Raw genomic sequence first — 27,997 nt, 5'->3', positions numbered from 1 at the left:
GTACACTGGTTTGTGCATGTGGCACATTAACCAACCTCTTACTGCTTGGCCTGCTGCTGTCCTGCTTTTAGTTGAAAACTGGTGCCAAGTTATTTAAGAATATCAGCTGAGGTGAAAAATTCCCTATGTTTAGTAATCACTATGCCTCTCAAAGGTTTTCTGGCCTTTTTGTTAGTGTTTGCCCCAAGAGCCTTTAAATGCAGTGCTCTGCTGTGGGATGCTGCATCCTTACCAAAAAAAGAATAATGTTCCTCCATGCAAACAAGCCTGAGAATGAAATATGTATAGCTTGAAATGCTGGTCAATTCACTTTGGAAAACAGCATGTGAATTGCACAAGCACACTAACAGTGCAAGTACTGCTACACCTTTGACTTATAAAAACATTTAATCTTGATAGAAAAGAAATATAAAAACATTTGGGTTTTGTTTGTGAATAGAAAACTTACAGCTGGGAAAATACTGCTATGCGAGGGGTTTTTTAAAGCTAATGCTCCAGAGAAATGTTTTAATATTCTCCTAAAAATTATTGTATAGAAAAGGAAAGAAAAAAAGGAAATCAAGATTTTACATGCTCTGCAGCAGTGACCATTTATAGTTAGACCAGATGGTCTTATTAGATGTCTGTGGAGAATTGAGGCTTTTTCTCTGTAAAATGAATTGTTGATAATGAGGTAAACTTCCACCTTTTGATTGCTCATTGGAATTGCTTCCAAATAATTTTAGGCTACAAAGGAGCTATCAAGGAAGGAGCTATCAAGGAAGGAGCTGTCAAGAAAGTCCAAAGTTAATCCTGGTGAGAGGTGGAAGTGTTCTCATGAACATGTTTTCTGCCAGTGGGGGTTACAGGGAGCATTCCTGTGTGCTTTGTCCCCATAGCAGGCTGTGTTTGTGCCAAGGTGTGCCTTTCCTAGGGCGTGACTGCAGAGCCTTAGGTGAGTGGTCTGCCTGCCTCTGTGTTTTGTCTCAAGTAGAGCAAGTAAAGTTTCTCCAAGACAAGAGGCATTTAACCAACAAAACATGCATGCAGCAATCTTTTCCTGATTTCAGTCTCCCAATAAGTGTCACTGTAAAAACTTTCTGAGCCAGAAGCTGCATCAGAATCACATTTATTTCAGTAGCTATGGGCCATTTGTTAATTACCTTTTTTTTCCCTCTATGCCATTAAGCTTTTGATTTCCACAGCATCCTGTGATAAGAGTTCATGATTGCATTCTGAATCTTTTTTCTCCTAATAGATCTTGCTTGTTGTTCTTCATCTGCTCAAAAAAGCATTTCTGGGTTAGGATATGGAGAGGACAGAGCAGCATGGAATTCTCTTATCCTTTTGAAAACTCTGAGAACTGAGTTTTCTGTGCTCTCTTGACAGAAGCTAGACAGTGTTGGTTTTTAGGTGCCTCAGTTTAGCACAGTATGGTGTGATAGCCCCAGTGTAACCGGGGATGAGCTCGGCCTGGCTTGGGACCTGTGTAGTGTAAGTCACCCTCTGCAGCCCGTGAGGTAATCTTACCCATAGGTCTCAAGTTCTGGTGAAGGATCAGGACATGTGACTGGATTAAATTATATAAAGTCAGTGAAGCTGGGCCAGACCTGCAGCTGATTTGTATGAATGTAAAGTTACACTCATATGCACTGATCAAATACTTCTGTTCTAGTTTTCCATGCTTGTTCTGTTCACAACCATATTAACCTGTTCACAAAACATAATGTTTTTTGCCCCTTTACAAATAACAATTTTCTAGTTCCAAATGTAACTTATGGATATTTGTAATATATCACTTCCCCCTGCCCCCCAGCCCCATTCCTTCACCTGTGGTGCCTTTGGCTGTGTAAGAAAGAAGGAAAGGAGCCTGTTACTGCAAAAAAAAGCTGCATTTGTCTGAGAGGGAAACTTGAACAGCTTTATCTCAAGTTTCAAATAATCACTGCAGTCAGGAAGATTGTGTGTAATCTTTTGGCAAGCTTTATAACCATAAAAAAGCAGTTTTGATACAGGTAAGATGACCTTTTTTTAGCTTTCTTTGTGGTGTATTAGAAGAGGCTGTACTGACTCAAATCCACATCTTGTACTTTATAAATAATTAAGGCTGTTGAAATAAGATTTTCTTGATCTGCAGTCCTGCTTTCTATCTAAGAAAAAATTCCATTTATCTTTTGTTAAAATGCAGCCAATCCTGTAACAATTTTCTTTGAAGAATGCTGACTTCTAGTATTGTTCAAATTTACAGTCATGACTCTTCAAGTCGGAAAAGTTTCATTCCCAGTATGCATGGTCCTTTGGGTAGCTGGCACAGCGCACTTGGAGGAGAAAGTTACAGAAATGCAAGGGTTGTTTGGGAACTTCAGGGCATTGTAGCAAGGGTATTTCGCTTGATAATGAGTTACAGTTATCTTTGTAATACAAAGCTAAAATTCCCCCCTCCAAAAAAGTGCTTGTAGGGAAGGAGTCTTTGTTTGAAACTGTTGAAATCACTTCTGGAAAAGGTTTTAAAGTTTATATTCCTGCCTCCTCCCACTTTTCAACAGAAAAACAGAATCCTAGAGATTTCTCTTTTGCAAAGAGAACAAAAGTTTGTTCTCTTTGCAAAAGAGAAATCTCTAGGATTCTTCACTGTTTACACAGATCTTAAGAGACAGGGTAAATGTGCCAAAATAAGTCTGTACACTGCAGTGTGGAGAAATGGCAAAGAAAATCAGTTTTATGTTTGAGCAACATTCTACTGCATGCCCTGAAACTACAGTGAAAATTTTCTTTTTTTTTAGTTGGCACTTTTAAAATCAGATATGCAAGTTGGACAGATGGACATTTAGAGATGTTCTCAGACATCTACTAAATGTTTTTAAAACATTTTACGTGATTGATACTGTATTGTGCCAAATATGCACTAATCATGTTGGGAGATGGAGTGCTTATTCTGCCTGTTTTGCTTGTTTCACTGATCATTAATGTAGATTTTGTATGGCATCCCTGTAGATTTGGAGGGAAATTACGCATTTTAAATTATTCAGTGGAATGGAGAACATGGATGTAACAAAATCAAAGATGGTGTTCCATTTTTCATCATGGGGGAAAACCATCTCTTGAGCTTGATGCTGTTGAATCCCTTGGGGGAGAAAGGAGATGGATCTTCCCTTATGAAACAGTCAGTATCAGAAAAGTTATCAAATATTACCTGCAGGGCTTTTAAAAATTCTTAGTCTTTCAGACCAGTATTATTTATTTTTTCCCCTCAGAAATGATAGGTTATTTTATATGGACAGCATTGCTAAAACTGATAATAAATGTGTATTTAGGATTTTTTAAAATCACTTTTTTACTTGAGAGCACAGAGAAGGCAATTGCTTTGTGCAGACAGTGGTGATGCAATAGTAAAATAGCAAACAAAAGTGTTGTTTGACTAGGGAGTTTCCTTTGAGTCCTATAAACTCAAAAAGAACCTTGCCTGGTCAGTACTGATGAAGTGACAGCTGTTGCACCTACTGTTCCTGTGTGGGACATCCCCGAGTTCTGCGAGTTTTAAATTCTTCAGCTGGAAGTATTTGAATTGTAAAACATATTGTAAAACTCTCACTGAGCGCCCCTCAGTCCTGATAAAATTATTATCCAACAGAGTGGATGAGTCAATATGTGTCTCTAAAAAAAAAACAACAGACAAAAACCACAACAGATTTCTAATTCCTGCTCTTTTTTTTCCATTTTCCTTTAGTTCCTTGGCATAGCATTTCTTGGGATTGGATTGTGGGCATGGAATGAAAAGGTAAGTTGAATATAGTACCAAACTTTGTTTTTCCTCCTTATCTCTTGTTTTCTGATGACATATTGAAACAGTAATATGCTGCATATTTTGTGTTCACACACAGTTTCTATGGGAACAAAATCAAGCCTCTCTGTCAAATACAACCCTTAGCTTGGGTCACTTAGAGGAACATGGTTGCAATCTTTCCCAAGAATACCTTGGCAAGAATTGGTGACTGACACTTGCCCATAAACCAATCATCCCAATCCTTGCGCTGCAGCTCAGATAGCAGAACACCCTGCTGGGGCAGTATGGGCAGTGTGTTCCCAGGAAGGGAGGGGGAGCCTACATGTCTTAGAAGGCAGCTTCCTGAAAAATACCCAACTGGGATTTGCCTTAACATAGCATGTTAATTGCTGTTCCTCTTAAAAAAACAAACCCAAAACACTGAAAATCAAGATGAGCCCTGAAAATCAGTGCAAACCTGAGGCAGAATAACTGTTTTTTCTTTTGTAAATGAAATTGGCCACTAGAACACCCTTTGTTGCCAGACTCTAAAATCAGCTTTGAAATGGGAAGTATGTGTGTGTGGAGTGAGCAGGCAGGGAAACAGAAAACATTTCTGAACCAGAGCCTAATTTTTAGTTTGCTCGCTGCAGAAATTGGGAAGGAGATAAAATGTCAAGGCATAATTTACTAAACTAGTCAGTATGTCTTGGGTTACTGGATGAAGAGTTTGGCTTGCTGAAAGACAACAGCTGAAATTAAGGCCTGTATTTCCTTTTCTTCTTTATTTAAAAGACTAAAAATAATAAAACCTGGCTGTTGACAGTGCTGTATTATTTAGTTGTATAATAAGTTTTTTTCTTTTAATGGAGAACACTGAGTAAGTTATAAATTGATCTTAAGGCATAATAGCTGGTGCTTGCAGCAGAACAAATAACAGATTTGGAAGCTCAAGAGTTCTGCCTCTAAAAAATTCAGAACAAATTTTGAGGTGTTAACTTACCTTCTAATTGCTCTGTGTGTGCTCCTTGTGAAGGAGATCGTCACAAACAGTAATGGGATGTTAATTACTGCACACTATGTACACCTGTATAGATGTGTATGTATATTTGCATGCCATATGATACTGAGGTTGGATAGCACAGATAGGCTTAGAAACGCGTACTGTGACTTTTTTATTCAGCAAAGGTGGAAAAACATGTTTTATTTAATACTCTGAACGTACTCTTAGAGCTTGTGCCTATGTCTAAGCTCCAGAGAGTTGCTTTACAGAAGAGATTTGAACATTTTTGTATCATTTCAGTTGGTAACACAAATGATTCCTCTTTAGAGTGAAAGAACAGATAAAGGGAAAACAACTATAGTGTTTGAAGTCTAAAGTATGCCAGTCTTAACAGCTAGAAAGTGTTCTGGTTTGTTAGGGTTTACATATTTTCTGTGTGGGAAAGTATGTACCCTTTCCTAGGGAAAATGCATTCAATTCATAATTGCTAATAGCCAGAAGCCAAAGCTCTTGTTTTTATGTGAGACTTGTATGTCTGTTATCAAGTAATCTTAAACCATTTTTAATCAGATTCTGAAAGTGGGAGAGACTGCCATGTTGTTTTAAGACAAGCAAATAAAACCACCACAGTTTAATATGCATTAACTCAGGCTCCACATGTAGTAGGTTTTTTAGGTTTCTTTCTATACTAACAAGTAAAATAAAATACTGTTTATAGGTTTAAAGCATGGTTTTTATCTTGAAAAATGATCACATTTCCCCAGCTTCTTTAAGTGTTTTATTCTGAAGTGCTTAGTATGGAGTGTTGCAGTTCATGGCTGTAGCAATCAAAATGCTGTATAGGTATAGCTGAAGTGCAGAGCTCTTGAGCACAGACAAATTTGAGTTTGGTAGAAGAACTGTGAAAAAACTGACTCGTGTCAAACTAATTGTAGTCTTTTATTTCACTCAGCTCTTTAGAGGAGAGGCAGTGGCCAAAAGCTGCTGTCAGCAGGATCAAGTTCCTTCCAGGTATTCATAGGCCCTGTGTTATTTAGTGGGGGACAGATCAGTTAGATCCCAGACAGAGTTTTCTTACTGCTGATGAGGAGTTGAAGATGAAAGCGAAGGAGGTGAAGCCCAGGGCTTGAGAGATCTGTAACAGAACTGAAAAGCACTTCTCTAGCTAGGCTGCTTGCCTAAGGCTAGGATGGATATCCCTTAAGCATTATGGGCTGTTGGAATGGTGCACTGTAGGACAAAAAAGCAGCTTGTCAGAGGAGGAACTGGTGTACACAGTCAAACCATGAGCCAGCACTGTGTCCTTGTGACAAAGAAGGCCAATGTGTCCTGGGCTGTACAAGGAATTTTGCCAATAGTTGAGGAAGGGAATTCTTCCCCTCTCTTCAGCACGGGTGGGGCCACACTTAGGCCAGTTCTGGGCTCCCCAGTCTAAGAGGGATGCTGATACTGGAGAATTCAGCAAAGGGCTGAGGAGATGATTAACGTACAGGAGCTGTTCTCCTACAGGGAAAGGCTGAGAGAGCTAAGACTGTTCAGTCCAGGGAAGAGTAGGCTCGGGGAATCTTAGTGTATGGAAGTACCTGAAGGAAGAAAACAAAGAGAATGGAGCCAGCCTGCTTTCAGTGGTGCCCAGTGACAAAGGCAATGGGCACAAAATGAAACATGAGTGGTGTTTCTCCTGAATATCAGGGAGCACCTTTTTTTATAATGTGAGGATGACTGAGTACTGGCACAGTTTGTCCAGAGAGGATCCAAAGCAATCAGGACATGATTCTGTGCAGCCAGAGCTAGGTGGCCAGATGACTTCAGCCATTCTGTGAAGATTTGCTGCTGTCCCAGTGAATTTGACTTTATCAGATTTGAACTTGACACTGCTGTTGCGTAATGTGTAAATCTGTAAGGGTTTTTTGCAGGAGTAAGTCTTCAGGACTTCTGCTGTAAACTTCATTTGGTGGTGGGGAGGATTTTGATTACCTTCTGTTTTAAATTGTGTGGCTTTATATTTAGCTGTGTGGTTTTATAGCCTGCCATCAACTTGTATATACTTTTGTTGCTTCACAGAATCTTTCAAAGGTAAAAAGATAGTGTTCCATGTCACATTAAAACTGTAGGGTGTAAAAAAATAATCCAGACTTCACAGGAGTCTTATTGGCTGCTGTTTAAAACAAATTTGGGACAGATTTGTGGACTTGGTGCCTAATTTCTCTTTTTTTGCTAAGTTGGCTTGAATTCTTCCCTTTAAACTTTCTTGTGAAGAAGAAAAGCACAATATCCAGTCTTGTGGCCTTCCTTAAGGCCTTTGCAGGGAGGCAAAAGAGCTCATTTGTCAAGTAGGCAATAGAATTGGCTTGACAGCCAGTGAGCCAGCCCTAGACAAAAGCTGGGCAATTAGCATTCTGAGCCATGAACCTGAAAGAGAGCTGGGGGTGGGGGCAATAAGCTCTGGGGATGAATAAAGCTGTCTATACATGGTGGCACTGTATAGGTCACAGTCTCACAGTGTTTTCGGGCATGCCAGGCTTGGGCTTGTACCATTAAATAGTTCATCCATGGCAGCCGATTTCCACCCTCCTCCCCCCAGCAGTGACATGAACATTGTTAGCATACAAAAAGTCTGTGTGAAACCTCAGCAACTTACAGCACTTTTGCTCAGCAGCAGGGGAAAATGTTTATATTTAGTTGTTTTTCTTAACCACTTCAAGTCATGTCTTCTGGTGACTCTTTAAAAACAAACTAGACTTGTACAAAATGTCGATTTCCCTCCTTGGTTGTGTGTATTAGATATTGAGGTGCTTGGGAAAATAAGCTTCCTGGCTACCTGCAGGAGATTTATGTTCAAGAGCAGTGAGCTTAAGTAATGAATTGCTGTTATGTCTTCTGAGACCTTATGAGATTGTCCATGGAGAGGGACTTTTTAGAAGGAAAGCATTGTGATTTGGGGTAAACTCTTAATTAGAAGGTAGCAAAAGTAAGATAAACTGAAGTAGAGAAGAAATATTTCAAATTTTGTTGATTAAATTTCATTTGTGTATGAAGCTGACTGAAATGAAGAGGGAGAAGTGGAAGAAGCTGATCATGCTCATGAGTTTGGCTTCTCAGGTTTTCCAGTTAAATCAGCATTAACAATAAGTTGCTTCAGCTCAGAAGTTGTGTGCAGTTTGGAATACCGGTATGGTATCTCTGGGTGCCAGCATGGTGTTCTTAGTGAGTAGGAGCTCTAAATCTGGATCTGAAGTTTTAAGATAGACTTCTGCTTGTCTAAGGTGATTTATGTCTGCTTTAGTGTTCTTGGACAAGCTAAACTCTGTACATGGAAATAATCACAATTTGTTAGATCAAACCTATCTCTCCTTGCCATGAAGTGAAAACTAAAGTTGTTTTAAAGAAAAAAATTCTCACTTCTCTTACTGTCCCAGTGAGTAGCTGACAGCAGGAAGGAGTGATGCACGAGTCACTCCATAATTGTTGTGCGTACATGTCTATCACACGGTTCTTCCAAAAATTATTGCCAACAAGGAACCTGCACATATCCTATGTTTCTTATAGGCTGAAGGATACCCAAAGCCTCTATCTTGCCTCTAAGACAAGGCTGTGTGTGGGTTTTATAGGACTGGAGAAGAGAGGAGGGGATCCACTATTACACTTCATTTAAATTTCAGTACATAGAGATGCATAATCTAACCAGGCAGGCTCTTAAATGATTTACTAGTGTTCCAATACTTTATAGTCATTAATCCTGGAAAGTCTAAAAATCTGTATCTTGTATGTATTTATGCCAGTTATTCTGTATCTTGTATGTGTATTATGCTTTTGATCTCTGCTGTGTCAGCACAAGAAAGTTAGACTAGTTCTTCTCCGTTAGACACTTGAAAAATAAAGTTCTGCTGCTATTACTGTTTGCTGTGGGAAATGCAAAACCAACAAAAATCAAAGAAATAAGATTTGTAAACATCCCCCACCTAGTTTCTTGCTTGCAGACACAAAATTCTGGAGTAGAATTAATTTGGCACATTTCAATGAGTATTGTTCTGTTCCCTGTGTTCATTCAGATGTGCAGCATGGAGGAACTGCATGGAGTTTATGACTAACAAAGCAGAGAAACATTTTTTAATGTTTTAAAATCATGCATTTGAAAATACTTTTATTTACCATCACCTCCCAGATGTTACTGTTTGCCAGTAATTCTATGTCCCGCAGACAAGCCTGTGAAAAGGCTAAACCTTTGTTTGCAGAAATGGATGTTTCAGAAGATCTTGTACTGATGTATCTTTTTCTGATCTCCTGCATTTCTTGGATGTACGGTGTGGGGTGCTATTTTGTTTGTTTGTTGCTTGTTTGGTTTGGTTTGTTTTGTTTTTGTTTTGTCCTCCCAGTAATGAGATATTGCAGCAGAGAAGTTTTTGGGTTTTTTTCCCCATCTTGGAGGAAACAGAAAATAAGAAATAGTGGATTTCTCCCATCCTCCTGTTGTGTTGAGTTCCCTTTACATGCATCCTGTGGGCCAAATTCCATATACACTCATTATATTACCTCTTTGTTTCTTAGGCTGATGATTCTTCTAAGTTGTCTCTGACTCATTATGCCTTGAATTTTCATTACTGGGTCAGCTTTTCAGAATTGCTGCTGCCTGGAGTGCTTTCAGTTGGAGCCATTCTCCCTTGTCCTGCAGTTTGCAACTGTGCATGTTAGAGCAATGCTGTTCTGGAAATGTCACTGGTTTGTGTCACTTATGACTCCCTTAGGAACCCAGGAACGCATCAGATTGTGTAGGTGTGACAACACTGGATCACTGCTGCAGCCAAGACGTGTCTGGCTTTGGGCTCAGCCTGTGAGGACTGTTACTGCTAAATGTGTGCTCTGAGATTGTTCAGGTGTGAGCTGAAGCACAGCTTGTGTGTGGTCACTTCAAAAGGACTGCTGAATCTGACCTGAAATATTAATGTAGATGCGCACCAAAGGCAGGAGCTGGAGTCGGGTCTGTCTCTGGAGAGTGGTACAAGCTGTTCTGATAATCTTAAAGACTACAAGATGGAGAAGGGGTGAGGTGTGCACCCTTACTGCTTTTGTATGAAACTGTTGCTTCCTTATTCTTTACTGATGGGATAAAGGCAAACTATTGTGCCTTTATCTTAATTATTGTGCTATAACATCCGGAGGGGCATTCATGAGCTTCCGTGTTCAAGACCAGCATTTTCCCTTTGCCTGGTTCTCCTTTGAGCTGTATGTGAGATCCTGCTTGTAGTGTGGAGTGCTCTTGCCATGAAGAAAACATGACATGAGGACCTCTCGGGCATCTCTCAGACTTTTTTCCTACCTGTGCTCACATACTAGGAGGAGAAGATTCCAGTTTTGCAGGAGTTTTTTCTGCCTGGCTTGGTTGTCTCACATTTCCTTGTGGGTGCAATGCACCCTTGTGTTGAAGAGAAGAGCCAAGTCCTAACCATTTCATTTGCCTTCTCCTGAATTTGGGTGAGGTGAAAATGTGGGGTCAGTCTTTCCTGTTCCATCATTGTATCCTAATGATTGAAGTACATTTCATATATAAAGCAACTTTACTGTTGCTTATTTTAGTTCACTTATGGATGATGCTTTTGTTGTTTCAGTACACCAAACAAATTTTGGCTTGTGTTGGATTAAAATATTAAATAGCCACTCATGGACTGTAATGTACAACAGACTATAGAGGGTGGAGGAACAGAGCCAACAGATGAGCTGGAGATCAGCCAGGGAACATGTCCTGCTGGCTCTCCTCATGGGACTACAGCAGAACCCTGAGTGGACACCATAGTGAGAAGTAAATTACTTGAGTGTGTAGCTTTGTACAAATAAAGCATTTCCTGCCAATACAGATTACACACATGCCTAAACTACTGAGGAAGTATTGTGTGTGTACCTCAAAAATAACCATACTTCAAATTGGGAATAGGTCTAGAGGAAAAAATTGCTCCTCCTTTTAGATATTAAAGTATCAGACTACTTGCAACAATTTAACAACTGTGGTTGTACAACTGCAGGAATGTTGTTGACGAAAAATACCTTGCACTTGTAGAAAGCCTTACTTTAAAGTTATTTACAGGTTTAGGTCTTGTATTGATGCATGAGAGAAGTGGGCAGTCACCATATATTCCATGACTGCTCAGCCTGAGGATTCAGAGCCCGTTGTGGAGGGTGCAGTGTTAGAATATGAGATTACTGATCCTCTGCTCAAGCACCTCTGGAAATGTTTCCTTCTGCTAAAGATGGGTTGAAGACAGAATTGGTCACTACCAGATGTTTGTACATCTGTGTCAAACTTTTCCCAGGAGTAGCTGTTGCAGCCAAAAAAAGGAAAAAAAATTGTGGTAGTAGGTGTAGTGGGCATTATAGAAACTTGCAGTGGATAGGAAGAGTATGTGCCTAGAGGACTGTACATTTAGATCTTCTTAACGATATAAAGTGAGATATTATTCCCCAGTTGTTGCCTTGCTGCTTGAAGCAAAATATGCTTTTCTTCAGGGTATTGCACTGGTGCATCTTCAGAGCTTATTTGTAAGTGTCTGGAGTATAGGACTGGAAAATTGTATTCTAAGCAGGAAGCAGTAATCTTCTATCAGACTACTTCTGTGTACCTCGAGCTGTAATCACAGAGCATTGTCTGTATTTCTCATTCCCACTGCCAGCTATTGTTTTATTGACAAAACCTCTCTGAAGATTGTGTATCCTGAGATGTCTCTATAGAATACTGATAAATTGTGGTTCATATGCAGAGAGCATATGGAGTAAAACAAGAATTAAGCAGTATGTGCTTTGCATTGTCAGGATGTGTTATTTGGGATTTATCCAAGTTAGGCTTATGATTGCCATATGTGGACTAGCAACAGATGCACATAAAGGTGCTTTCCAAGGACAGCAAACAATGGCAGATAAAGCCTGTGTTGATCTATGCAGTTTTTGTTGGAACACAGCTACCCTGAGGAGTGGCCAGCCAACATGTGGCATTACAGGCTGCTAAGAGCCTGGCAGTTCTAGGAAATCAAGTAAAGGGAACAAGGGTAGGATTGGAAAAAACAGTACAAAACTGGCTCAATAAATTTTACTGCTATTGAATTTAATGTGACTGTGACAAAATGCAAAGTGGTGTGTTTCTTGCTACCACTTTTGTATTATGACTGTCTTCTCTAACAGTATTGTCCACAAATGCTGAATTTTACTTGGATTTCTTTTTGTTTGAACTTGACTACTTTCATATGGAAAGAAGTTGATTTAGTGTAGTAATTTGCTTTGAGTTTCTTTTGTTGATTTATTTGATTTTGTTTGCTTTGTTTTTAAGGAAAGACAAAGTATCTTATGAAGAGAGACTTAAATCTTAATAGTTTTTTGATTTTTTAAAAAAGTAAATACACGTAATAACAAAGGTAACATCCATTCTCCAATGACTATTTTTTTTCACTCTACTACACCACAGTCCGTTAATTCCGAAATCAGCTAATGTTAAAAGAAAAGAGTAGTAGTGCTTGCTTTAGGGCAGAATTTATTCTTATTTTATGTTAACTATGTACACAGAGGAAAGGCATTTAAAACTTGGTGAAGAAATAATTTTAGTAGTTGTTTTTCCCCTTGAGGCAGAGCTCTTGCTTCTTGACTTGTGTAGGGCCAAGGCCTTGGTTTTTTCAGTTGACTTGTGTTGCTGGATTATCCTGTTTATATTGCTTGTTATTCTTAGCCAGAAAGGTGGCTTGGATTTCTTTTCTATAACAAATGTAATGAAACAAAAGTAGTGGAAAAACTTTTGCACAAGTTGATGTAAGTGTTAATGATGTTAATGATAGGTAAGTGTTCATTTAATCTTGGTGTGTATCATCTCTTCACTGAGATGGCACCAGAAAAAGGGACGGGCCAACTGCTCTGCTTTGATAGCAGTGCTGGCTTTGAGTCGTGTTACTTTGTTCCTTATATCTCTTTTTTTCCTTTTTAATGAATGTCAGTAAGGCTAGTACTATATGTGATGTAGGAGGAAAGTGATGAATGTGATTTTTTCTTTTTTTTCATCCCTCTCAGGCAACAGCCTTCTCTAGTAGGAGGGAACAGAATATACTTTGAGAATGTTATTAGTGTTGTTGAATTATTGTTTGTATTTTAGGATTGGGTTTTAGTCAGATTTTTCTTTGGGTTTTGGCCTTTTCTAAGGCTTCTTGATGTGTGCACTGGTGAAATTTACATATATATTTTATTTACTGTGTCCTTGTCTGCAGAATTAAAGGCTTTGAGTACTGTTTTCATTTACTCCTTGCTCAAGTTTTGCTTGGGAAACTCTATGAAAGTGGTTGCAAGCTACATGAAGTAATGTGTTAGAGGTATTGATTATATGAAAATTGATGTGTTTTACGTGGTCCAAAATGAGTGTGTGTGTGTGTGTGTGTATAAAATCACAGGTCTAAAGCCACAGTTATGAGCAATCATCATTATCAATGTTCATTTAAACTTCTGGAAATGAGGTTGTGGTAACATCCTCTTGCTGCTTTGGCACTATTTCAAAGAAACAAAGGGGTGTGAACAGAAATAAGAAAAAGGATGAACTGGAGTTTTGCATATAAGGAGCTGAAGATGTAGAGATCTCTGTTGCTGCTTCTCAAGCCACGGCATCGTGCAGGAGTTAGAGGAAGCAGTAGTCCAAAGCACTCAGCCCGAGTTCAGGCTTCTGTGAGGAAACACAGCAGTGTGCTTTGCATTGACCTACAGCACTGGAGAGGGGAATGAAGAAATAGTGACACTTCAGCATTATTTTTCTGCTGAAAAGCCTTAGGAAACTGTAATTGTTCCTGTGCAAATTCACTGGAATAGGGTAAACTTTGTACTTGCTTCTTGATACGACCCATCTGTTCAACATCAGCCAAACTCTGCCTAAAATGTGTTCAAAAAATTAAAATAGTTCCTCAGGATTACTGATGTCGCAACCCAAGCTTTGCTTCCAAGGCAGAAATGGCATTACAAGCAGACTGTGCTGACTGTCATATCTAAAACACAGCATATGTGGTCTAACATATGATAAGTCTATTCTAAGTTAGTGTAAACCATGTCCCAAGACAAGTTCTTAAATTGTCTTTCATTGTACTAAGAGACTTTGATATTTTGAAATTCTTCCTGCTAGCTAATTAGTCAGTAGCCATACTTTATTTCTAGAATGAGGTTTTGGCACTGTAGATGCCTGAAGTTGAATTGGCCAGATTATGTAGTTTGTCAAAATTTGTTGAAAAACTTTTGTGGCAAGATACTGCAACCTAGGAACTCACTTCTAATTTCTGACAATTGCTGTAAATACTGAGAATAAATGCTAAATTCAAGGTGGCTTTATTGCTTTTAATATCTTTTCTATATAACATGTAACTGTGTGTTTACATAGATGAAGTATGTGATACATAAAATGTGTCTCAGCACGGGTAATAAGAGTTAAGTTTTGTTCTGAGTTTCTGGCACACTACTTCTTATAGCTACATAAGCAGAAAATGCCCTGTGGGTTTCTCACAGAGAATTCTTCAAGAACATTGTTACTCATTCACATGTTGATTCAGAAATATTGCACATAATTGCACTTTTTATCTCTTTTGGGATACAAAGATTTTCTTAATTGCTGTACTGCAGAACATTTATTTTTCTGTAGTCTTCTTTTTTTAGGAAGAAAAATGCAGGTAGAATTTGTACAACAGAAAGCTGAACTACCTTTTTATCCCTTGTCATTGTCTCTTTCTCAGGGAGTGCTGTCCAATATCTCCTCCATCACTGACCTGGGAGGCTTTGATCCTGTTTGGCTCTTCCTAGTGGTAGGAGGAGTTATGTTCATTTTGGGATTTGCAGGATGCATTGGAGCTTTACGAGAAAACACTTTTCTTCTCAAATTTGTAAGTAGCTTTTGTAAATGTCACATTCCTCATTTATGTAGCATGCCATGTTGTCTGTTCTGTTTAACTGTGTTAAGCTTTTAAAATGTATTTTGGAGAGGAAGGTGTTATCCAGTGTCAGAATACCAGGAAGGCACTTAGCTTTGAACATGTTACAGCTCTTCAGTCTCTGGTGCTTACTGGCTGTGGTTTTTTAAAGCTCAAAAATACTGATGGTAAAAATCATAACATGGAAGTACTGATTTTCATATGTATGTAGCCTAACATTTTGCTTCCCTGTCACAAAAAGAGAGAAATTTCTTGTGAGAATTTGTATGTTGAACTTGGAGTCCATAACAAGCTGCCTGTGAAATGTGAGGGATGTAGATGCAGCAGTGAATGTGGCCCATGTGACTTGTGCTGTGCAAGGGCCCCTCAGAAGAGACAGGACTGTTACAATATCCTCAGTCTGGCTGATACTCTCAGTTCCTGCCTTTCAGCTCGCTGGAAGGGGCTTCATTGCTTTCAGTGCTGGGGCCTGAGAATGAGAAGGGGAAGAGAATGTGTCCAGGATGCAGAAAGAAAATGGAATTTTTCTTGAATTCTGGGCTGGATTGTTGGTTAGGGAAGGAGCTGTGGGTGTACAAATGGACCTCAGTATGCAGAACTTCTTCAGCTAAGTAGCTGCTTTCTGTATTTTGAAAGACTTCCTCCTGTGACTTTTGAAAATGAAGGTAACAGTATCATGTTCACTTTTAGATAAATTGAATATTCATAATAAAGAAGATTCTTTCCTCCCCTACTCCCCTTTCCAGAAGTGAGCACTGCCTGTGGACACAGTTGTGTCTTCATAACCATTAACTGTTAATATATACACGAAAAAGCTTCTAGTGAAATAACTACCTCCAAGTGACACATTTGGCTCCCACAGACATGTTGTATAAGGGGAGGAGGCAATTGAGAGTCACAGTTCTCGAGGCATTTATAAAGCAGCTTGTAACACTTTTTTTCCTTCTTCCTTGCTTCTCTTAGCTTGCCTAAAATGAACCCATCTGCTGTACCAGAAATAGCTTCCCATACAGCAGCTGCAGGAGAAATTAAAAATGTATCTGAACACACACAGAGAGCACATTAAAGTGAAACTCAAAGGCAGAGTTGCAAAGGGGATGGACTTCCAGTATACCACGACCCCTGTGTGGTTTAAAACAGTGTAGACTCAGTGGAAATGCTTAGGGAAAGTGGTGGATCATTAGTAATGCCTTTGGCATCCATTGCATTTGCATTAATCATAGCAGCCTCATTTAGATTTAATGTGGATGTGAGTAATTTCATAGACATTCCGCTCCGACTTAGTCATTAATTAATTTCTGCTGTTACCAATTTCTGTTTTGTCTGCTTAGGCAAAGCTTTGCCAGTGAGAGGATCTAAAGCAAAAGTCACATAGAAAGTACTTTACTGGCACATTTTTCATTGGTTGTTTATGCCTTCTGAAATGTAAGTGCCTATGTTGAAATTTAAGACCGGTTTTCAAGGGCCCTACATGTGGTGGTGACTAGCTGTGTCTTGAAATTTACAGTGAATTCTCTTAGATCTCTTTGTAAATCTCAATGAAATGTTCAAGGTTTGGCCATTTGTTAGCATTTTTGTAATTTGTTAGACTAGAGTTAAGATTTCTCTGCTACAGCTCCAATAAAAATGGTGTGTTATTAAATTAAAATTTCCTGTGTGCCAAAGTGGCTTGAACTTGCACTGAAACAGATAAACCTTATCACTGGATATAATTGTAAGCTTTGAAAAAGTTTTGGTCATAAAGGAAAATAATTTTAGCCTTTTTTATTTTCTTCATAGTTCTCTGTATTTCTTGGAATTATTTTCTTCCTGGAGCTCACTGCTGGTGTTCTAGCATTTGTTTTCAAAGACTGGATAAAGGACCAGCTGTATTTCTTTATAAACAACAACATCAGAGCATACCGAGATGACATTGATTTACAGAACCTCATAGACTTCACACAGGAATATGTAAGTTTATTTTTTTATGTTTATTTTTTTGTAAAGCTTACTTTTAAGAAATACCTGCTCTTATATTTTACTTCCCGTCCATTGTGTTTCTTCAAGGAGCTACAGAAATATTCAAGTGTTTAATGCCTTTGAATATATTTATGTTTGCTTTTACAGAAGTTCTGCAAATATACAGCACCTATGTAAAGTGGCTTTATTGATGTATGACTGCATAAAACAAGATGGAGACTTGGGGTGACTTTTCTTGAAGACTTAGAGAAGACATACTATAATATGTCAAATGCACCAAAGTTAAAATATTTTATTGTAAAAGCTATCACATCTGTTTAAGAAATTACTCATTTTCTAAGTTTCATTTGGTCCTGAGATGAATGTTGGTGTAGTTTTAGCAATGTTAGAAGTACTGCACCACACTGCAGAGTGGCAGAGGTATTTAGTTGGTCCAAATGAAACTAAAATTTTATTTCTTCTGAATTAGACTTAATGGAATAAGCCTTATGAAGGGGGGCAGTTGTAGAGTTCTTGTAGGACACCTCTAAGTGATGCCACATCTGCACTTGGGGAGGGAAGGGTGAAACCAGTGGTGCACCTGTTTGTGCTGGTTAAGCTCTGTAATTCATCAGTGTGTGTAAAGAAGTCTTGCACTGACTTTTGCACATAAGGTCTGCCTTCCCTCTCCAGTACTCAGTTCTGGCCAGTGTTGATGGAGTCCTCTTTGATTCTGGCACTGTGTGGCTAACATGGCTGAGTGTTGGTTAAATTCATGTTTACTAATTTTTGTACATTCTGCAATTAAAATACTTTCAATGCTTGAGTTGCTTCTCTGTGCCTGGGGGGAAAATGGTAAGTGACAGGATGTGGATCCTTGCTCTGTTTTGAATCTTCTGCAAGAAGGTCAGAGGTCACCACAAACTGAAAGTAGTGGTCCACTTGTATGCAAACAAAGGCTACAGTGCAAATTTGCAGTGACTTCCCAAGGCTTTCTCTCCTAACTGCATTAGCACTCAGCAGGTAGGCTGGGGCAGCAGCAGTTGTGAGAGTGAGTTACTTCTTCAACCAGTAGAGATAGTGCATAGAGACAACGTGTCAGGTATTGCAAAGAGAACTGCTACATCTAGAAGGAGAAAATGGCTATTCCAACGCTTTTAAAAATGTGGTTGTGTTTTGTTTTTTTTTTTCTTTTAATTGACATAGATGGGTTTGTTGGTCTAGCTCCTTATTTGCTGTAAGCCATCAGTGTTTCACTGGTCTCCAGTACATTCTTTGTATGTTCAGCAAAACACATCAATTCCTTGTGCATTCAACATGTTTCACCAGACTAAGCTTGCCTTTGGCATATTTACTCTGAAGGATTCACTAAAAATATTCATTGTGCAGTGTGTGATTCTCAGGGAACAGTGTGTTTGCACTGTCTGATGTACAGCCAGGCAAAGTTCTCCCAAACTAGCAAAAGGAGTAGCTGTACCAGTGTAGCCCTTGGAGCTTGTTTTTTTGAAAATCCAGGGCTCATTAGACTGGACAGAATATTGTACTCTTGACTCTGCTGTCCCTTGGGCCCGATCTTGTAGGTCTGTGCAACTCTGTGCTATTGTGTAGGCTTATCAGCTCACCCATGGGTTTCTCCAGAGAGAAGCAGAGCAGGGTGTGAATGTAACTTGTAACTTTAATCACATGATAGCTTTGGAACAACTTACCCATTTGGAGTGGTATTTTTAAAAAATTACAAAACTCCCCAACCAAACAAAAAAAGACGGTTTCAATGAAAGCAGTGGGAGTCTCAGATTTTGTTTTGAAAGCTAGAGGGAAACTGGCAGCAGCCATGCATGTTACTAACGCTGAGATTTTCATTCTGAAACTTAAGAAGCTCTTCTTTTTTTGTTCTAGTGGCAGTGCTGTGGGGCTTTTGGAGCTGATGACTGGAACCTTAATATTTACTTCAATTGTACAGATTCCAACGCGAGCCGAGAGCGCTGTGGGGTGCCATTCTCTTGCTGTACTAAAGACCCTGCTGTAAGTGATGGTCTGGAGGGAGGAGGTGTGCTGTTCCAGTCATAAGTGACGCTTCAAGATTTTCCCTTTTTATTTCTGGAAATTTAGCCTAATTATTAACTTCTCACCAACCTGTATTTTTTTTTTGTTCTTGCAGCTCAGCTTAATCACTAACTTCTCTGCAGTCAGCAAAACTCATAACTTAAGTCTTCATTGTTTGTGGCTTTTATTAGAAAGCGAGAACCATGGGCTTGGCTGAACATACATATTAATTTTAGCAAGTATAAAAAGGAGAAGCACTTAATGAATTGAAAGATCTGAGCTTTCAATTGAAATTCATCAGAACAGTAACCCTTAAGATCAGACACTTTAAAGGAGGTATTATTCATTATTTAATGCAGTGTCCTGAAGCTGCAGCCAGTTTGACCCAGTTTGTGCTAGGTATGGTAATGAATGACACAGTCTGTGCCCTGAGGAACTGACATGTTTGCATTAGAATCTTCAGTTGGGTATGGGTATCTTTACATACTCTTTTTTAACTTTAAAATTACTGCCTGTCCTGCAGTCACCTGAAATCAGACTTGAAAGGTCAGAAATTGTTTGTGGGAGCAGCTTTTAGGTAAATTTTCATGTCCTTTAAGATATTTATAATTCTGGATCATCAAGTGGAAGATGTTGGAGCCATGCATTGCTAATATGGATATGATAAAGAAGAGTAAAGTGTAGTGAATCAGTTCACTAACAGTGAAAGGCTTGGAACAGGGATGGGTGTGTGCATGGAAACTGTTACGTGCCTAGCACTGTATGCATTTGACTTTATATAGCTTGAAAGAAGCTGGCTTTGAGTGCTTGTATTATCTAGCAATTCAGCTGTGGCTTTGTCTTCACCTGGAATGACTTATAATTCCTTGAATATATTGGTCTAACACAGACTGAAGTTAGGCAAGTTGCCAAAAGGCACCTCAGGTGCTTTGTGCCTTGCTAATAATGCATTGCAGTCACTGCTCCTGGCATCCAGTGGCTGCTGCTCTCCCCCTCTCCTGATAAGGCACTGCCAATGGCACAAGCTGGTTCTGGGTCCTCTGCAGTGAATGTGACTTCACAGTAATTAGAGTTTTTCTCACAAACATAGCTGAAAATGTTTAAATGGGATATTAAAACAATATGTGGGTTAGGTTCAAACATTACCTTATGCTTACCTCTGCTGTTTACCTATCTGCCCACCCACCCACACAGAGGTCATTACAACCCAGTTTTAAAAATACAGTTGTTATAAAACCCAAGCAGTGACAGCAGTACAAGGTAATCCTATAAATACATAATCCATTCTGAAGTTCTCTCTTTCTCTCAGTTGTGTAAATAGCTATGCAGTTTGTTAGCATAGTGATGCAGTAACCAGAAATTGAAAGATAAATCTCATTCACTGTAAGGAAACAACCTTAATGGCCTTTAAAAACTGAAAACATTAGAAGTCATGCATGCAAATAAAATAATTGTAACCAAGCTGTGATTAGTTCAGTTGCAGTGATAACCTCAGATTTTTTCTGTGGGAAAGCAAATTTGTCCCTTTTAGAATTAGGTTTCAGTGTTGCACTGATGCAAACAGTTACGTGGATGCCTTGCTTTTAGTTTAGCTTGTATCAGGAAGTGGTAAGTTTAAGGCAGGCTAGTATAAGTTTCTTGAAACAAATTTTGACTATAATAGTTCATTTTGATGTAGTTAAGGAGGTTGAAGTGTTCCAAATTCTTGTACAGACAAGTCTAGAAAACTTACTTATTTCCATTGCATTTTTTGGTTAACAAATTCCAAGGTTAAAGGCAGAAGACATTAATAATGAAGCAAGTATGCATTTAGTACAAGGAAGAAAACTTAAAATCCCTCTGTCAGAATCTTAGGTGCTTTTACATCCTTGTAGTCTGTGGCACTTAGGTCCTGAAACAGAAGCTTTCATCTCATTAGGAGATAAAAGTTGCTTGAATTTTGAAGATCCATTAAGGGAATCCAGTTTTGGCAGCTGACAGAATGCAACCTGTTGGACATCCTGCAATATGAGGAAACAGAGGAGCTTTCCATGCTGATAGGAGATACTTTTTTCTATATGGCTGCTTTTTAAAATCCATCCAAAGACATTGCTTGTCTTTCTAACTTCCAACAATTTGATTAAATTGTGGTGTTTGGTACACCTAGCTAAGATTGGCTGATTTTCTCACTTTCTTGAGTGCTTCTTCTTCTACTCACTGTCATTATATGTTAAGTCAGTGACTTAATATTTTGATGCCATTGTGGCTGATGCCAAAAGTTTCATGCTTTGTTTTATAACTATGAAATAACTGTATACAAAGTAAAAATACGGCTTCAGCTGCCCATGGGAAGCACTTGTTCACTAGGGAAAATCTGCCAGAGCCCATTTTATTACCTAAGCTTTGGGAGTACTAAAGGAAAGGGAGTAGGAAAAGCCCCTCCTTTCCCATTGGTATCAAGCTCCTATAAGAAAGAGCAAGCAGTAAGAACACATTACTCCATCTGTTATTTTTTCTTTCAGGTTTTTGGTAAGGAACTGTACATATTTCTAGAGACATACTCAGAAAGAACTTGCAGCTTCTGCAACAGAACTGCCCCTTTTTGCCTCTTCTTTCTGCACAGACTGAACCCTGAAAATGACAGCAGTACTCTTGGTGTATTTTTTTAGTACAGACAAGACCGTTTCAGCAGAAGGTTCTTTCACTTACCATAGATGTTCCCTAGTCCTTTTACTTTACTAAATGCTTGTATCTGGAACATGGAGTTCACCCAGGTGGAGGACTGGTTTTCCCAGCTTGCTGACATGAGAGATAAAAATTTTTTTGACTGTATGCTCTTGTTTGCTGCAAATAATTAATAGCGCAGAGTGAAGGAGGAAGGTTTTTTAATTAAAGCAATATGCTAACCACGGTTTGGGTGATTGTCTTATTACATACAGGACCAACTCCAGGGAGTTGGGAGAAGGTGTTTGGGAGACATTTTACTGATTGCCTCTCTTCTCTTCTCTCTCTCTCTCTCTCTCCCCCCTCTAGAAAGATGTTATTAATACTCAGTGTGGCTATGATGCAAGGCAAAAACCAGTAAGCTTTTTTTTTTTCTTCTTTTTAATTGTTGTATGTTAAGGATCTGAATCCTATTGCAAGAGGAGAATGTTCTGCTCATGGTGTAGTGAATGTAATTATCTCTGTCTTTTTCCCTCTTCTCCTTGGCAGGAAGTTGATCAGCAGATTGTTATCTACACTAAAGGCTGTGTCCCTCAGTTTGAGAAATGGTTGCAGGACAACCTTACCATAGTTGCTGGTATATTCATTGGGATAGCATTACTGCAGGTAAACATCATGTTCCCTGGAATGAGTTGCACAGAGGAATACTAGATAAAGTGAATATATGAGGGGGGAAACTGTATATGAGAATGGAAAATGCAGTGCCAGTTGCCTATTTGTGGGTTTTAGCAGTGGGAACTAAACGTATGAGGCTTTCTTTGTGTTAAGGAATATTTAATTTTTATCTACAGGGATACATTTTTTTCTTTTCAACTCTCAGCAGGTTGAAAGTAACACTCTGTTAGATTAACCCTATGTGGAGACTTTCAAGTCTGTACAGACCCACTGTTTCTAGTGGTGCTTAAATGAGCAGCAGAGAGCCTTTAGGGTTGCTTTGAAACAAGACTAGAGCTGTTAATTAACTAGAAACTGGTGCCACCATAAAAATACTGGGATTAGAGGAGTTCTTCAATATTCTTTCTTTTTCCAACACTTAGGGTTAATTTAATTTCTACCTCTGTTGTTTCTTTATCTAAGTTGTGTATAACCTAAGGAATTTGCCTGTGTGAAAAGTTGTCTAATGCTCCAAATGAATAAACTGTTGTCTCTTCCAGATATTTGGGATATGCTTAGCCCAGAATTTGGTTAGTGACATTGAGGCTGTCAGAGCCAGCTGGTAAAACTGCTGAAGTAACCACAACAAGACACTGGACAACTGAAACCCTCTGAAACCTCCAGTGTGTCACTCCGACACCAAGCTGTATGGACATGGGTGACAGGGAAGCCTTCTCTCCCAAGTAGTCTCAAGTTTAAGTTCCTGATATTGCAGTGAACTTGTGTTTCTTTGGGGTGGGGGAGAGAAGAGTGGGCTATTGAAAATCTGCTGCTCACTGACAATTTTTTTTCTTATAAACCACCACTTTGAAAGCTGTTGAGCCGTGAATCTCTACTGTATTCTTGATTTTGAGTAACAAGTGGACACTTTTTTAAATTGGTGTATTCAGTGAGACAGAGTTGCATTGTTGTAGTCTGTGGATATGCTGTTTATTCTTCATGCCATGAGCTCTTTGATAGCTGCCAAATATTCCTGAGATGGTCTATCTCCTCACCACTCTGTAAAGGAACAATCTTCTTGTTTTCACAGCTAAACATAGCTACAGGCCTAAACCCATGAAGCAGGAAGCAACTTTCTATGCATCTATTGTACAGTAAAAAAAATTGTTTTTAAAACAAGGGAAATTATTTTTATGCAAGCTTCCAACTATCTCGCTGTAGTACTTTGAGGTTGGAATCAGAAGGGAGAATTGCTTAATTTTGTCAAGATCTTTCTTCCTTCTCCACTCTTGTATGAAGGGAAAGGAGTTTTATATTTGACGAACAAGGGTTGCTGCCATACCTTTGGATATCAGTCTCTTAAGGCAAGGATGGAATATAACTGTATAAATGTATGAAAGCAGTGTGGATGTTGGGTCCAAGTGAAGAATAATATTCAAAGAATGAATTATATATTAACTTAAAAAAAATCAAAATTTATGTATCTGATATGGCAAAATCTTTTGTTTCTCTGAAATTTAGTGTAACCTAATGTATTTAGGGATCTCACTGGTATTAATGCTTTGACATACTCATGCTAAGCTCATTTCTTTGGTCTGTTCCTAGCTGGGGCTTTGGTCTTTCTTTTTTTCTTTTCTTTAATTCTTTTTACTTGCATGAGCTGTGGAATAAGAATCTGTGACACTCCAGTGCTTTAAATATGTGCATATGTTTTAATACAGTCTAATCCAAACTTATTTATTGATAAATGCATGTGGTTATGGAAAGATCATTTCCCATTCTCTTGGAAGTTGGAGAGAACAGTTTTTGTCAGAGTAAAATGCTTACCTCCAGTGAACAAATCCATGCTGTGGAGATATCTCCTTTTCTTGCTCTAAAGGCAACAAAGAGCTTTCTTGAAGCCACAGAATAAAAATCTTAAAATAGAAGCATTTATTAGGATCAGCTAAGACAGACCCTTTTGAATTGGACACAAGAAAGCAGAATGTGAGGAAAAAGCACAAATAGTGGAGAAGACTTAAATCAGGCTCCATCCAGCTTAGCGCTTCTGATTTGTTCTTTACTAATAATAGTGAAGTTAAAGATCTGACCATGGCTTGGATAGTTCATTGCACTTTGTATAAATTTAGTGTGTTTTATGACCCTTCTCAGTATCTCCATACCAGTCCTGAAAGCTGTAGTCCTGCTTTGGTCAGACAGTGGCAAAGGATGTGTAGCACCTCCTTGCAAGGATGTAACATCTATCTGAGTTGAGTTTCCTAAAACAGGAGGTATATGGAATAGAAGAGAGGAACACATTGCTTTCAAAACTTCCCTCTTCTGGGGGATAGATAGAAGGCTGATCTGGTGACTTGTTAAGGCCCTTTTTGGTCCTGTGACACTTAAATAAATGAATATACCCTTGCACATTTTGCCTTCCTGTGCTTTGGTTGGCTGTGGTTTTTCTCCCCTCTGAAGCCTGGTGATGGGCACGCTGGTGCTTCACAGATGCCTCAGACAGACCCATTGTCCTCCCATCTTTGAGCATTACCTCATCCTCTTCTGGTTAACTCCCACTGACTGGCTCTGAATCAGGCAGCCTCCATATCCCTTGGTATTTGCTGTTAAAGGCCAGCCATGACTCAGAGTGTTTTTAAAACCTTTCAAAGCAATTATAATTCATTGTCCTTAATAAAGTTGGTTCCACCTCAGCACAGCGTTATGTTTTTCTTAGCCACTCCTCAATTTGAGGAATTGTTGGCTGTTTTCCCCCAGAGGGACATGCCATTTTGCCTGATAGTGGCAGGACAGACAGATGATCAGCACCACTGTTGCTGCACTGAGACAAAATGGTGCAGGGAGGAATCAGGGAAATGGGGTTGAGGAAATAACCCCTCCACCAAAGAGCCTTGATTATGATTCTGGGCTTTGGTTTGGAGGGAAAACAAAAAGCCTAATTACAGAAACATTCCTTGTTGCCACTGATCTTGAATAGTGCTGTTGCTACTCTGAGTTTCTGAAGATGGCTTCATTCTTGTACTTGAATCTCTGCAGTTGTACTGTATTGGCCTTCTGTCTTGTCTCGCTGTTCTCAGAGTTCCAGTCTGCTGGCCGTGCAGCTGGCAGTGTCAGACTGATAGGAGGATAAATGCTCCAAGCTGAGCAATTCTTGTTCTCACAACTTGCACTTCTACACACAAATGTGCAACACTTCTGCTGAATCCCAGAATGACTGACTGTTCTTACAAAAACCACTAGATAACTTAATTTTCTAGAGCTTGTCTTTATTGCTGTGGATGTTCATCCTTCTCACTCCCTTGTTCCCAGGAGATACTTATTTACTCATTTTTGCATTGTTTGATGGATGTGCACTGAATGTTTAAGATTAGCTGTCTGTTACACATTTAAATCCCACATTTTTTTGGCTACAGATCAGGTAATATGTCCTAGAAATGTACCATCAACAGCTACTCAGCAGCTTAGGTGTCCAGTTGTGAAAGCTTGTGGGAGGCCTTGGAAATGTATTATTGTCAAAGCCTGCCAAATACAAGCAGACTTTTTTCCAGGAAATTGGAAAAGTTCATGTGAACTGCAACTAAAGCACAACTGCTGGCTACATGGGCTCAGTGTCTAAAGCAATAAGATGTGGTAGGCACTAGGACTCCATGGCAATTTCCTGCCTGGTGTGGTGGTGGGGTACATGTGGGTTCAGAGATCAGCCTAATTATCTTTAATGTGCAGTAGTTCTTCAGACATTGGTTGTCAGGCTTACGGAGTGGGAAACAGCTCTGTTTGCTGGGTAATTCCTGTGGAGTAGTGGCGTTGCTAACAAGGACTCTGGTAGCTCAGCAGCAGCACTGGCTTTAAAGCTATTTCCATATATCCCATTGAGCCCTGCCAGACGGCATCACAGTCCTTGATTCTCTGCTTTCTAAATACCCTCTGTATTCACAGGCCTTTCTGTTGTTTGGGTTTGGGTTTTTTTATTTTTTATTAATAGCCTAATGGACAAATGTTTGATTCATCTCTTCGTGTCTATTTTGGTAGCAGTAGATCTGTTTGCTTAAAATCCATAATTTGGATTGTGCCCCTTAGAGTTTGAAGCTGTGGGGGGTGCTTGCTCAAGTGTACTCTGTCCCAAAAGCCTTCTTCTCTCCCCTTTGAGAGAGATGCTCATTGTAGTTCTGGTGTGTAAATAGTGTTTGAAATGTAAATAGTAGCATGCAGATTAAATGATTCTTGCACATGACTGCTTTTCACCCTGTAAGTGTTTTATGGAGAGGAAAGGTGTCCACCAAGAGAGTCCTGAGTGGTTGTCTGGGCTGTCCCTCGCCCTGATGGAGCAGCAGCAGCGCCTCAGCTGCCCGTGCTCGGTGCCTGCCCTGCGGGTGGGTGGCTGGCCCTGAGGAAGATGAAGCCCTGGCCAGCCCTTTGAGCCCTGGCTAGTGGCAGGGCCTCCCTTGCCTTTTCCCTTTGCTGCTTGGCATTAGAACAGCATTTGACTGTAAAGTGGATAGTTGGTGGCAGCACCTCCTACCATTTATGGGAGATTGCCATCACTTGTGGCAGGATTAAACATGGTGCTATAAGAACTGTCCTGGACGTCAATCTGTATTTTTACTACTTTAGAGATGCCCTTGTTAAAATTGGTCTTGGTTAATATGGTTGGTTACGACAGAAACTATTGTCTGAATTTTTGATTCTGTTTCTCTTCTTGCTGTGTATGTCTCTTGGGTGCATTGAAATAGCAGTTCTGCAAATACCTAGGAAGGAGATCACCTTTAGACCTCAAAAGGTGTCAAGCACTGCTGAATGTTCCAGTTCCTCCCATTTTTCATTTTTCTCTGAATCTTTTCCAGATACCTCTTAACAAGTGATGAAACTCTCTAAAACAAATGAAATAATACTATCTTGATCCATTAGCTACCAAATTCTGCCCCTTGAAAAAAAGAAATAAAAAATCTGTCTCCCTTAACATGCAGTATATGAAGAAGTACGACTAATGTACACGAGGCAGCACTGCTAGCTGTCTTTTGTGGTTTTGGCAATATAAGTGTGTTAATAAAAAGCTCCATCTGTATGTGTGTTCATGTTCATGCTGTGTACATAGTAGAGATGGACCTTGAGCTCTGGGAAGATTGGGATGTGAGTTTGTGACTCAGATCCGTTTCTGATACGTGTATTCCAGATTAGTTCCAGCTGAATCTTTCTCTCTTGTTCATCTGAAGGTGTACAGCAAGGTGTCAATATTTACCCTTTGTGTATCATTCCTTTTTATACGAATGTATTCTCTTGTGTTCCTTTTTTATCAGTTGTAAAATTGATTGTAAAAGCCAACTACACTTACCGATTGAAAGTATTGCTATAACAGAACTGCATGCCCAGTAGAGTTTGACTTGAGCTTTAGTTTTCTGATTTCAGACTGGTTCCCTTCAGTCTAGGAGAAAAGCATAGATCAGGTGCATAATGTATTACTTGTCATCTTTAGCATTAGACTGTGGTATTGTATCACATGCTGATCTCGATGGATGTAACTGGAGTCTCCTTAGGAAGTTAATGCAACTTCCTGGTAATTCATTTTAAGCTATTGAAAATGGTCTTGGTCATGCTACTTGTGTTCTTGGGTTTTTGTTTTTTAATAGAGGCATTTTTTAGGAATGTTTTAATACACTTATGATGGACAATACAATAGTTTTAATAGTCGTGCAGTATTCTGTATTTACTTGAAGTAAATCATTTTATATGCAATTTGTTAGATAATTACAATTTTATAAATAAAATTGTGTGAAATATGGTGTTGTGAATGTGTATGCACTCTTGATGTAGCACTTAATATAAACAATAGAAAGATACATTCATGGAAAGTTCCTCCAGGAAAAGATCCCTATCTCCTTTCCTCCAAACTAACAGGGGAAGTAAATCCCCATCTCACATATGTGTTGTAGAATACTATGTTCTGATTAAATCACAAAACATGCTCATGCCTCCAGTAGCTGCCCTTGGGTGAATAATAAGCCAAGACTTGACGAACGTGTCCCCACATAAAGAGATCCCTTATTTGCTGTCAGT

General features: G+C 39.2%; 1 protein-coding gene across 1 annotated transcript in view; it reads left to right on the top strand.

Moving 5' to 3' along the window:
• The window catches only part of TSPAN5 (tetraspanin 5), an 81,065-nt gene extending 53,345 nt beyond the window's left edge, over positions 1-27,720 (top strand). The window contains exons 2-8 of the mRNA XM_039710316.1: positions 3,707-3,757; positions 14,477-14,623; positions 16,451-16,621; positions 18,506-18,631; positions 21,665-21,712; positions 21,845-21,961; positions 22,510-27,720. Coding sequence (XP_039566250.1) covers positions 3,707-3,757; positions 14,477-14,623; positions 16,451-16,621; positions 18,506-18,631; positions 21,665-21,712; positions 21,845-21,961; positions 22,510-22,575 — 726 coding nt within the window. The 3' untranslated portion in view covers positions 22,576-27,720. The remainder of the gene's footprint in view (positions 1-3,706; positions 3,758-14,476; positions 14,624-16,450; positions 16,622-18,505; positions 18,632-21,664; positions 21,713-21,844; positions 21,962-22,509) is intronic.
• The last annotated feature ends 277 nt before the right edge of the window (positions 27,721-27,997 follow it).

This window comes from Passer montanus, unplaced genomic scaffold (genome assembly GCF_014805655.1).
Source record: "Passer montanus isolate IOZ18808 unplaced genomic scaffold, ASM1480565v1 scaffold23, whole genome shotgun sequence".
NCBI lineage: Eukaryota > Metazoa > Chordata > Aves > Passeriformes > Passeridae > Passer > Passer montanus.
This window is presented reverse-complemented; position numbering and strand designations above follow the sequence as displayed.